Source organism: Ascaphus truei, chromosome 10, assembly GCF_040206685.1.
Source record: "Ascaphus truei isolate aAscTru1 chromosome 10, aAscTru1.hap1, whole genome shotgun sequence".
Classification (NCBI taxonomy): Eukaryota; Metazoa; Chordata; class Amphibia; order Anura; family Ascaphidae; genus Ascaphus; species Ascaphus truei.
In genome coordinates this window covers 21,587,075-21,599,429 of record NC_134492.1, presented here as the reverse complement: position 1 = coordinate 21,599,429, position 12,355 = coordinate 21,587,075, and the positions used below count along the sequence as shown (strand labels likewise).

Genomic DNA, 12,355 nt, shown 5'->3' with positions numbered 1-12,355 from the left:
GCCATCTATTTCAGGAACAATGTAAAGGTTTTATAATTATTATCCTTTTATTTGTAAAGTGCCATTATATTTTCCGGGGGGTTACATTGTGACAAAAATGACAAACTATATGACATACAAGTAAGAACAGACAAATGCAAAGAGATACACAAGGTAATGAGGGCCCTGCTCCTGTCTTATTATAGGTCTAATTTGCAAAGACTTGTGAATACACTTTAGTCCCTGAAAATGACTAAAACTGTATTAGTTTGGGGTCACAGAGGGGGGGGGGGGTTAAAATCAATGAGTGAAATTGTTTGTTTGTTTTTTTTTCAAGTGTTTTGACTGTTGTATCCAGAGAAGCAGAGAAACTGATAATTGTGACTGTTGTAGACTTGCATACAGGCATATCCAGCAGCTAAGAGGTTAAGCTAGTTGGACCAGTTTCGTGTAGTGACTTGCTGAAAACTGTTACTGTAGTTGTATCATTCGAGTAAAGAAAGCGTGTTCATGCTCTGACCTGAAGTGATGTCGTTTCTGCAAAATATAGCTTGATGACTGCAATACATGGTTTGTACCGCTTGCCTGTAGGAATGACATTTGCATACCCATGATGCACTGCAGCCATTTGTGCGCATTTTCTCTCTTTCTGTTTATTTCTGTGTGTGATATACATTTTTAACAATTTCTTAATATGAAGTTAGGGCTTCGTGTATCTATATGTAATATTTTGAATGTAATATTTTTTGCTATGATATTCTCTCCTTTGGTGTAATAAGTTGTGTTTTTTCTTGGGCTATTGACTGCTGAGCTGTTCAGGTATACTCTGGTTTCTCTTCAAATCGAATAAATCTTTCGCCTTTTACTAAAGATTTCCGTGGAGAGGAACAATTATGAGTTTCATTTAATTTTTTGATGCCCGGCTCACGCTGGGCTTCCCTATGCAGTACAAAAAAAGATCAATTGCTCATCTATTATCATACATAATAATTCATGTATTTGTGCAGATCTTAGGGGCCGTTGTGTTAACTTTTTAGTGCGGTTTTCCACATGGTCATAAATGCTTTTAAATGCTATGGATGTTAGGGATCTTTGGCGTCTATTTAAGATACAGGGTTAAGAATTTAAATTACATTAATTTATTTTGGCATTTACCCACCACCTATTGGAAGAATACATTGCCTGCACATGGTTAGAACTGTTGTGAATACGTTTTAGTCCCCGAAGCTAAGTAGGACTGTATTATTTTGATGTTATTAAGGGAAAGTAGGGGTTTGTGATCAATCTGAAAAATATATATCTTTTCCCCCCTCTAGTGGTTCCGCCTAATTCTTGACTTCTCTGCAAGAGGGGTTTGTATAGCAGCCATTCCCAACAGCTCAAAGGTTAAGCTAACTTGGACACATTTGAGGAGACTTGTTTATAAGACATGCTGAAAATGTTCATTTTACCACAATAGTAAGAAAGCTTTGACACTGTCCCTGAGGTGGTGTAGTGGTTAGCAAAAACAAACAAACTTGGCTTTCTTTCGGGATCTCATTTACATACCCATGATGCACTGCAGCCACTTGTGTGCATTTTCCTTCTTTCTGATCAATTATGTGTGTGATATACATTTTTAACAATTTCATAATATGAAGTTAGGGATTCGTGTATCTATATGTAATATTTTGAATGTTATATTATTTGCTATGATATTCTCTCCTTTGGTGTAATAAGTTAGGTTTTTTCTTGGGCTATTAACGTCTGTATTTTTCAAGTATACTCTGGTTTCTCTTCAAATCGAATAAATCTTTCGCCTTTTACTAAAGATTTCCGTGGAGAGGAACAATTATGAGTTTCATTCAATTTTTTGATGCCCGGCTCACGCTGGGCTTCCTTATGCAGTAAAAAAAAAAAGATCAATTGTTCATCTATTATCATACATAAATACATAACAATAATGAATTTGTGCAGAACTTTAGGGCTTTTCTGTTCACTTTTTAGAGCGGGTTTTCACATGGTCATAAATGCTATGGATGTTTGGGATCTTTGGCGTCTATTTCAGATACAGGGTTAAGAATTTAAATTACATTAATTTATTTCGGCATTTACCCACCACCTATTGGAAGGAAGAATACATTGCCTGCACATGGTTAGAACTGTTGTGAATACGTTTTAGTCCCCGAAGCTAAGTAGGACTGTATTATTTTGATGTTATTAAGGGAAAGTAGGGGTTTGTGATCAATCTGAAAAAAATATATCTTTTCCCCCCTCTAGTGGTTCCACTTAATTCTACACTTCTCTGCAGAGGGGTTTGTATAGCAGCCATTCCCAGCAGCTCAAAGGTTAAGCTAACTTGGACACATTTGAGGAGACTTGTTTATAAGACATGCTGAAAATGTTCATTTTACCACAAAAGTAAGAAAGCTTTGACACTCTGTCCCTGAGGTGGTGTAGTGGTTAGCAAAAACAAACAAACTTGGCTTTCTTTCGGGATCTCATTTACATACCCATGATGCACTGCAGCCACTTGTGTGCATTTTCTCTCTTTCTGATCAATTATGTGTGTGATATACATTTTTAACAATTTCTTAATATGAAGTTAGGGATTCGTTTATCTATATGTAATATGTTGAATGTAATATTATTTGCTATGATATTCTCCCCTTTGGTGTAATAAGTAGTTTTTTTTCTTCGCCTATTGACTGCTGTGCTGTTCAAGTATACTCTGGTTTCTCTTCAAATCGAATAAATCTTTCGCCTTTTACTAAAGATTTCCGTGGAGAGGAACAATTATGAGTTTCATTTAATTTTTTGATGCCCGGCTCACGCTGGGCTTCCCTAAGCAGTCAAAGAAAGATCAATTGTTCTTTTGATTATATAGATAATTTTAATTATTTATAATTTTATGCAGATCTTATGTTTTTTTTATTCATTTTTTAGGTTGTTTATCTAAATGGCAATAAATACATTTTAAGTGTTTTTTGGGGTTCAGATTAAACAAGTCAATATCTCTTCTAGGTTGTGCATATGTAATGTTCTATCAGGAATTGTCTGTGGTTGTTTAAGAAGATTTAGTTAAGCAATTCAGCTCTGTGAGAGGCGCTTATACAAGACATTATATAAGGACGTACACAATATTTTCAGATTCCCTCCTCCAAACCTTACATTTCTGTTTTTTCATGGTCCACAAATGTTTAAAAGGCGATGAGAAGTGCATTTAACATGAGTTTGAACCTGTAGGAGGACAAGATGAGACACCTTTCTGAGATTTGCTTCTCTGTGTGTTGTTCGGCCAGTAATAAACCTGCTGCGGTCAGTGTGTGAGTCTTTCTCTCCCCTGCGGGGGTGGCCAATTTAAAGGGGCAATCCAAGCGGGTGCTTCTATTTTTAACATAGCATTAAAGACGGGGGTCTCCGGAGCTGAACACCATTAATTTCAGCTCCGGGGACCCCTTCCTTTTGGAGATACATCAGCAGGGGGTGCCGGTTGCCACTTGGCTAGCAGGGTTCATTTAATACTGGGGGTTTCAAAGCTCCCGGGCCAGAGACCCCCTGCTTCAAACCCATGTTAAAAAATACTGTAGAAAAAACAAAAAAGGGCCTGATTTGCTCCTTTAAAGTGAGGGACATGTAAGTGCTACTAGCCCCATTATCATGGCGATATATAATGAATATATCCAGGGGCGTAGCCAGGACTGTGGGGCATTTCGATTTGGTGGTGGAGTACTAATTATGCGCCACACACACTAACTTATGTAGTGTACATGAAGAATGTAAAAGGCTATCACATGATGGTGCGGCACCATTATGACGGGACCCTGCAGCAGGAAATGCCGCCAGAGAAGGTAAGAGGTTACAGAAGCCCCAAACCTTCCCCCCGCAACTAGTTTAGTAGTTGCGGGGCCTCTGTAACCACGGGGCTCGGTGCACAGACACCGACAGCAGCGCCATCAAGCCGGCCATTCATACAGGGGCCCTCGTACTGGGAGGACCCTGAACGCAATTATTACACTCGTTGTGTGAGTGAAGAAAGCCCTAAATAAGATTTTTTTTAAAGAAAAAAAAAAGTTTAATAAATATTTTTTTTATTTTATTTGTGAAATCATTGACACACACACACACACACCTCCATATATTTGAGCGCCGGTAACGGCGCGAAATCATCTTTTCCCCGTCTTTGCCGCTGTCTGTCGGCTCCCCGCTCCCTGCTGTGCGCGCGCGCTGCGCCATTATAGAAAGGCTGACTAATGTCAGCCAACTAAAATTCTGCGTGCGCGCGCGGTGTAGCGCGCGCCCGGCACTATAGAACGTGCCTAGGGTTGCCAGGTTGCTTGTCCAAAAATACTGGACACAATACTAGACCCCCACTCCGCCCGAATACATATAAGAAATACCCCCGCGCCCCCCAAATACATTATAAATCCCCCCCATCTTCCCAATACAAAATATACCCCCACCTCCCCCCCATCATCACCACAGCTCATCCTGGCCCCCCATCATCATCTCCTCAGCTCATCCTGGCCCCCATCATCTCAGCTCATCCTTGCCCCCCATCACTGCCCCATCTTATCTCCCCCCGCCCCCATGCCCCTTCTTATCCCCCCCCCCATCATTTTTATCTCCCCAGGCTGGCCCCCATGCCCCATCTTATTCCCCCCCCCATCATTTTTATCTCCCCAAGCTGGCCCCCATGCCCCATCTTAATCCCCTCCCCCCCATCATTTTTATCTCCCCAGGCTGACCCCCATGCTGCTCTCGTATTCTCCCCCCACCCCATCATTTTTATTTCCCCAGGCTGGCCCCCATGCCCCCCATCATTTTTATCTCCCCAGGCTGGCCCCCATGCCTCATCTTATCTCCCCCCCCCCCAAAGAAAAAAAATTGTCCTTAGCTTACCTCTGACTCTGCCTCTGACCCCGCCTCTGACCCCGCTGTTCACTCCTGTCTGCGTCCTCGTAAGTACCTGCTGACTCAGGCCTCGTTCAGGGTGCAGGCTTCGGAGGGAGGGCGTGCTGATGTGCGAGCTGCCGTGGGACACAATGTATTCAAATTGAATACTGGTTGTCAGGGTAGCAGCTGCCCTGTCTCCGAAGTACGGAGTTGACGCTGGCTACAGTTTCAATAAACAAACCAAATCGTTTTTTGAAGCTGCAGCAGCGTCACTGGGACCTCGGCAGCCAATGAAATCATTCTTGAGAATGATTTCAAGACTGCAACTTGGATCCCTAACCTCACGTCTGTAGCCCCGCCCCCTCAACTCCTGAAAACGTCTGCTGGGGATGAACACACATCGCCCAGCAGACTGCCGCCCTCGCGAACGCCCGCCCTCCAACTCCTGCCTCTGGCACCCTGAACGAGGCCTCAGACCAGCATGCATCCACCGCGCTCGCCCCCTCCACACGTGCTCGACCCTGCCCACACGTGCTCGCCCCCCGCCCACACGGGCTCGCCTGCACACCACACGGGCTCGCCCCCCGCCCACACGTGCTCGCCTGCACACCACACTATAGAACGGGCCACATCCGCCGCTTGGCTTGCCGACGGCCGCCCGCAAATTTTCAACCGGACAGCCATCAGAATTATCAGCCTGTCCGGTTGAAATCGCGGCGCCCCTCTAGACGAGCCACAGCGCACCAGGGTGCCGCGGCGCACAGTTTGGGAACCACTGGTGTAGAGGCTGTTACAAGTCTCTCTGTACACATGTGCTTTTTTTTTTTTGTACAATGAGCCATGATGAAGCAAATGTAAACTTGCATCTAACTTAAAATGATCGATCTGTGTAAGGCTGTCCATTCATAAAGTGCTTACAATCTGAAAACCAGATATGAAATCCACACCTGTAAGGAAGTCATAGCACATCTTGATCTGATATGGAGTGTTGGGTGTGTAATGACTCTTATAAAAGCCAGCCAGCACTCTTATGGCAAATTAAAATTGCTGGAATGCAGTGAAAATGTATTTTAAGTTTGGTCATGCATTGTGAAATGAAATTCCTTGCATGCTATACGAAGGTTGTTTTTTATAACTAATTACATTTTGGTTTAAAAAGAAAAAACACAGGTAATGTGCAGTAAAGCAACCCAGTGTCAGAATTAAAATCAGTCATGTACTTCTGTAAGCAGCCGTTCCTCCGCCTGGGAAGCACAGCGCACGTAGGAACCTGTTGGTATGTAGATGGGAGGTGAGAGGATCACTGCGCACACTTTCTGGCTGCAAGTAAATTCCATTTTCCCCTTCGCTTAAATTTTATATAAAAACTAGTTAATCTTAACACCACTTTTCCCAATGGTATGTTATAATTAACAAGTCTTTAGTAGCTGTGTATCTATTACTTAAAATTACACATGTAACAAGTCATGTGACCGTGTCTCGGTCCAGCGTAATAATGCATTGCAGCAACCATAGCTTGCAATCACCGTCTTTCATGTAATGATACACACACAGTAATTGAATATGTATTGATGTAATTTATTATCTTGGTGTGGAGGCCAATACTTGTCAAAAGTTCAAAAACAATTAATGGAAAGCAGCCTCAGGATTAAAGACTTGCTTATTGCCTACAGTATGTGTATATATTTTTTGATGTCCCATATCATGGATTGTTATATTTGGGGGGGTCCTTTAGTGGTTGTTCAATTGATCTTTTTCATGAACTGTGTTAATGTTTGTGTGGAAAACCACCATAATTAGGGCCTCATGCAGAGAGCAGCGGTGGAATTAATTGGAGAAAGTAAAAAATAGTACCTTTTTTGGCGTGATTTAATCTCCATATGCAGAAAGGTCATAAAACTGCATTTAAAATCCTGTCTGCATATGGAGAGTTTCAACCGGCGATATGAGCGCTGTTGAAACTTGTTGTAAAAAAAATCGCGTATTTTTTTTTTCTCCTCCACCGGCCGCCGAGCTCCAGCTTCTTGCCAACTTTTGTTGGCGAAGCAAAATGTTGAAAATCGCGCCATTTTTTTGGCGCAAACAGCCGCTAGATGGCTATCGCGCCTCTCTGAAAACGGCCGTTTTCAACACTGGAGAGATTTAGGTTCTCGCCAGCCGCGCGGTGAGATTTGCAAATAAAAAAATAAAAATGGCGCTTCTTTCAAAACTCGCCATTACCTGCCTTTCTAAAGGCAGATTTCGCCAAAAAATGCCGCTTTTCCTGTTAGCGCTGCTCTCTGCATGAGGCCCTTAGAGCTGATCATGAAACATGTGAACACCACCCACTTATCAGGGATCCTAGCTACACACAAACAGGACACAAGGGCTAATAAACATCTTGTTTTATTCTAAACAGTAACTACAATACACAGCATAGACAACACACTAAAAGGGAGATCTACATACGGCAATACCCTCTAGAAAGCAGGATGCTGCTGGAGCTATCTTATGCAACAAAAGACAGAGGTGCACAATGCTATATCCAATTGACAAAACATATGGTAATAAGTATAACATTTAAATACGTCAATTACTTTGTTATTTAGTTAAACCCTTTGGCCAAAGCGTTGTAAGCCTACATAACAAACATCAAGGTATAACCAAAAATGCAGGTGCTAAACTACACTATGCAGGCTTACGACGCTTTGGCCAAAGGGTTTAACTAAATAACCAAGTAATTATTATTGAAGTATTTAAACTTTATACGTATTACCATATATGTTTTGTCAATTGGATGTAGCATTGGGCACCCCTGTCTTTTGTTGTATACATTTGCCATGCTCAGTAGCACTCTTTTTTTTGGACATTATATATATATATATATATATATATATATATATATATATATATATATATTCATTCATTCATTCATGATGTGGTGGGTATAGGTGTTTGAGCTTGCTGGGAATGTGTGTGGAGCTATCTTATGGTCATAAAGTAATTCAGACCGTGGAGTTGCCAGAAGAAAAGCTTTGCTGAAGACCTCCAACAGCTGTAGCGTGTTGCCTCAATGACGGCAGGGTCAGTTTTCTGGGTTCCTATTCATAAAATGGGGACAGCCAATCAGCGATGTCATGTTAATCCATGGGCCAAACAGACAGGATGGAGTCACAAGTACTACAGGCCGCACTGCCCAATGGGTGGAATAGTGGGCAAAACTAGGGCTATCCAGCAAGTAGCCAGACAGAGGCCAGGGTTCCCTGCAGCATATGGGGCTAAGCTGCTGGTGTAGAACAATAGAGTGCGAGTCCCGTCACCAGGTGGCTGACCTCCCAACATAAAACAATGCCCAGATGTTAATGCACTAAACATATACACAATAAATGTACCCGTTACACAAGACTAGGGAATTTAACCCTTACAGGGTAGCCCTATTGATGGCATGGGGCAGCAGGCAGGCTTGACATTTATTGTGAGGTGGCCTGACTGCCTCCTTTGTCACACATTCCTCTCAAGATGGGACCCTGGGGTGTCTGTGCCAATATGCTGGCTATTGGGTCCCAAAGAGCTTGGGATGGTAGGTCCTTGGTCATTCTGGTGGAAATAGGCAGTCAACATTTCAACGACTGCTTCCCTTATGTTGGATGGTAAATTAAGATAGCTTTTTTGGGTTCAAAGGTCAGCTTCACTGAAGAAGCCATTTAAAGGGTATTATCTACAAATTATGCTAACCTGATACTAGGCAATTTCAGGGATAGTAGCCTGGGTCTACAATAGCCCTGACTGCTATATGTACACAATACTTAGTTATGGCTATATGTTAAAAAGAGACATCACACTTTAATAATTACCCTCTGTATAATCACATTTTTATTTGTGCTATTCACTATTATTTATTTATAAAATATTTTACCAGGAAGTAATACATTGAGAGTTACCTCTCGTTTTCAAGTATGTCCTGGGCACAGAGTTAAGACAAATAATACATGGTTACAAATACAGTTACATAAATGAGCAGGGTATACATTATATAGAAGACTATAGGGGCTATAGGGGTACTCCCAGGATGAGATTCAGGTTTGTGGTTTGGGTTGCGTTTCGCTAATAAGTTAGTAGCACATCCCACAAAGTAATCATTGAATGCATTTGCAATGTCGGTGGGGTTTGTCAGAGTAATATCGCCCTTAGTGATATTACTTGGCTGTTGATGGTTAGAAGGCTGGAATATGTTGTTGATAACCTTCCAGAAGTTAGCTGGGTTTGATGTATTCTGGAGGAGATTGTCAGAGTAATATTGTGCTTTTGCATGCCTTGTTTGCCTTGTGCACATGTTCCGCAGGCATCTGTAGTGATTGAGATCCTTGGTAGTGCCAGTTACTTTGTAGCTTTTCCACAAGGCATCCCTGAACTGGTAGAGTGCTATAAGGTCAGGTGTAACCCATGGAAGGTGGGCCCCCCTTACTCTTACTGTATTCTGCGTAGTGGAGCATGGGTATGACAGAGTTTTAAGAACTCAGACTGGAAATAGTTGAGCGCAGAATCAGGGTCAGGAATTAAATCGATTCTGTGCCAAGGGCAGTTGGTAAGGTCAGCCAGAAACTGTTGTGGGTTAAAGTTTCTAAATGTTCTAGTGAGAACTTTAGGGCTTGATTGGGGCAGTTTAATTTTCCTTACACAGTACACTATTGCATGGTCACTGAAAATGTCAGGAAGGATGCCAGAGGATTGGATTCTGCTGGGATTTGAGGAGAGAATCCAGTCAAAGCAAGGAATAGTTGTGCGATTTCAGGTTTGTCCGCGTGGGTTGGGATAGGTTAAGCGATTTAATTTGTGTGTGGATTTTGTGGTTTTTAGGGTCAAGATAATTGAAGTTGAAATTCCGAAGAACTAGCAGCTCACTTTTCTCATTCAAAGAGGAAATGGGGCCAAGAAACTGGGTGATATCAGTCAGGGACTGTAGAGGGGCTTTAGGGGGGCGGTAGATGCCAGCAAGCAAGATGGGCTTAGAAAAGGGGAGGCATATTCTGCCAACTAGGATTTCCAAAGATATATTATTATCACCTATTTGTGTTTTTAAATACTCTGATTAAAAAATACCTAATAATAATAAAGGTTACATATTAATAAACCTATCATTACTAGTGCAGCAGAGATCTGAGTTCTTGTTGCTATTTATCTCTACAAATTCCTGTTTTGCACCTCTATTCATTAATAAACCCCATGCTGAACCAGGAGATCTTCTTGAAACTATTCATCAAATATTACCGTTATATACATAGTGTCAAAATCTGGGAGACGTGCGAGTCACACGATATACTCAGACACCATGATTAAAGCGCCCAGCTTCATTCTGTACAACACGAGGACACAGTGTTGCTATGCGCGCATCGATATGACGTCACGATGATTAGTTTCTCGCGATACTTACACGCTATCAAACTTGCCCGTGAGCCTTTGCGTTTCCTCTTTCCAGCCAGCGCCTGAGAATGGGTATGTCATGGCCGCTGTGCTATCTTCTGAGCCTTAAACTACAATCCGTGTCCATCCTCCCCGGGCTTGGGTCCTGGGTGTCTGGTCACCGCGGGTTATTGTATCCGGGAGTCCCCCGTTCCCGGACCCGACGATATTGAGAAGAAAAGGTGGTCGGCGAACGTCTTATTTCGGAAACGAAAGAGCGGGTTGAGGGGGTGAGGGCTGGTAATGGGTATCTAACATGGCGGCCTGTGTGCAAAGGAGTGCGGGCCCCGCGCAACTGAGACAGGCCGCCGGGGTGTTACGGCCGCACGAACCACACGGGGGACCGTGGGGTCAGTCCTTGTCCGTGCATTGTGCTACAGTAGGCGGCCTTGCCTTTTGGTGCAGGCTCCTACTATAGCCAGGCCGGTGACAGGCAGTAGATATACACTACTGGCATGCGTGTAACACCTGGTTCTTTGGGTTACTCATGTCCTTGCTGCTCAGTTGCCTTTACAATTGCACATCTCCTATTCATTCGGGGTGATCCTGGTATATATGAGAATAAGGACATCCTTAGGCCTGGTGGTACAAGGCATAGCTCTGCCTCCCTGGTAGTGAAAAGATTAACACCTGGTGAAAGGTTAAGAGAGCTGCCCCCCACCCCTCTGCAGTCATGTCACCTGTTCACTGTGCCCCTTTAAACAGGTATCTCACGGGACAACTGGCACAAACGCCGCAAGACTGGGGGCAAAAGGAAGCCCTACCACAAGAAGAGAAAGTATGAGCTGGGTCGTCCTGCTGCCAACACTAAGGTAAGAGGTGGGTTTAGTTGCAGTCCATTGTAGCACCACGTTTAGTTCACCTTTTTTTGCAGACCGATGTATGATGACTTTATGGGACATGCATGCAATTGCCAGTCTAAAGGCTGATATTATAAATGCGGAGCTGTTTTTTTCTTTTGCTATTACATGCTACTTATACACTCATGCCTCAACCACATCTTCTACACGGTGTGCTCCGGCCCACTGAGCATTATATCACTTACAGTGCAACAAAATATAAATGACACTGCTTGAGATGTGTCCTGCTTTCATACCAGTATATGGCCTACTATCCTTTATGTAACTATTCCGTGAATGCTGCAGGTTTGTGTAAACTGCGACAAGTTTGTTTTCTCAGGCCTGTTCTGTTAAAGGGCAAATGAGACAGCCAAATGAAGCTTACTTTTACCACATACTGATGCAGATAAGAAACCCATCTTTTGCATGCGCCATTTTAAATCTTTACCCTGTTTTTTACTGCTTGGTCTAATAAATATCTTAGTTCTTTAGAATTTCTACTGTTACACCACGTAGCACAATTATTATATCAAATGCACCCCCTCTCCCTATGATAGGATCAAGGCAATGAACATGATGAAAATACAACCTTAGGCAGGCAGTTCAGACCGTTTTGGTCATCTTGTACTGCCTGCCAATGCTAGGATTGTCATAGTTACTCTGATCTTGTTGCCATGAAACCCTAGTATTTTCCGCTTTGCGTGGATTAAGGTTTCACAGTTCATCCCAAATACCTTTTCAGATTGGTCCCCGTCGTATCCACACAGTAAGAGTTCGCGGTGGAAACAAGAAGTATCGTGCTCTGAGGTTGGATGCTGGGAACTTCTCCTGGGGCTCTGAGTGTAAGTGGGAAATTGCTGTTGGACAACGATGAGCTTATTTAATTCACATGCTAATTTTTGTGTTCCTTCTCCTAATGTACATAATCGTCTGGTTTTGCCAGTGAATTAATGGTTGCATGGTGACAATATTAATAGTATTTGTTATGGGTTTTGGTCAGTGTAATTGCCTCTCTGCTCTGTGCTGCTGATAGTGGTGTGGTCTTCGTTGCAGTGCAAGTGATGAGAACTTGAACCTTACGCAAGTATTCTGCGATCACTGATCAGTGAATCTTGCCATGCTAGGAATTGTCATAGTTACACTGACTGCACTGCTTCCAGGAGACTAAAATGTATATGCGGTTTCAACAGCGACTATTAACATGCATGTCTGTGTTTTGGTAA

At 42.8% G+C, this 12,355-nt stretch overlaps 1 protein-coding gene and 4 non-coding genes across 6 annotated transcripts in view; all 5 read left to right on the top strand.

The window, feature by feature from the left end:
- Positions 1-12,355, top strand: part of RPS8 (ribosomal protein S8) — a 63,218-nt gene that overhangs the window by 46,183 nt on the left and 4,680 nt on the right. Inside the window, exons 1-3 of one of the 2 annotated variants that reach the window (XM_075616181.1) lie at positions 10,222-10,326; positions 10,999-11,105; positions 11,875-11,974. In XM_075616181.1, the coding sequence (XP_075472296.1) occupies positions 10,323-10,326; positions 10,999-11,105; positions 11,875-11,974 (211 nt within the window). In that variant the 5' untranslated portion in view covers positions 10,222-10,322. Of the gene's footprint in view, positions 1-10,221; positions 10,327-10,997; positions 11,106-11,874; positions 11,975-12,355 lie in introns of those variants that run through there. The other variant, XM_075616182.1, reaches the window with a different exon arrangement.
- LOC142504081 (U5 spliceosomal RNA) lies at positions 801-915 on the top strand. The gene has a single exon (XR_012804203.1). It is a non-coding gene; the product is annotated as a U5 spliceosomal RNA (small nuclear RNA).
- Positions 1,741-1,855, top strand: LOC142504068 (U5 spliceosomal RNA). The gene has a single exon (XR_012804191.1). It is a non-coding gene; the product is annotated as a U5 spliceosomal RNA (small nuclear RNA).
- Positions 2,685-2,799, top strand: LOC142504080 (U5 spliceosomal RNA). The gene has a single exon (XR_012804202.1). It is a non-coding gene; the product is annotated as a U5 spliceosomal RNA (small nuclear RNA).
- Positions 11,698-11,804, top strand: LOC142504064 (small nucleolar RNA SNORD46). Its single transcript, XR_012804187.1, has one exon. It is a non-coding gene; the product is annotated as a small nucleolar RNA SNORD46 (small nucleolar RNA).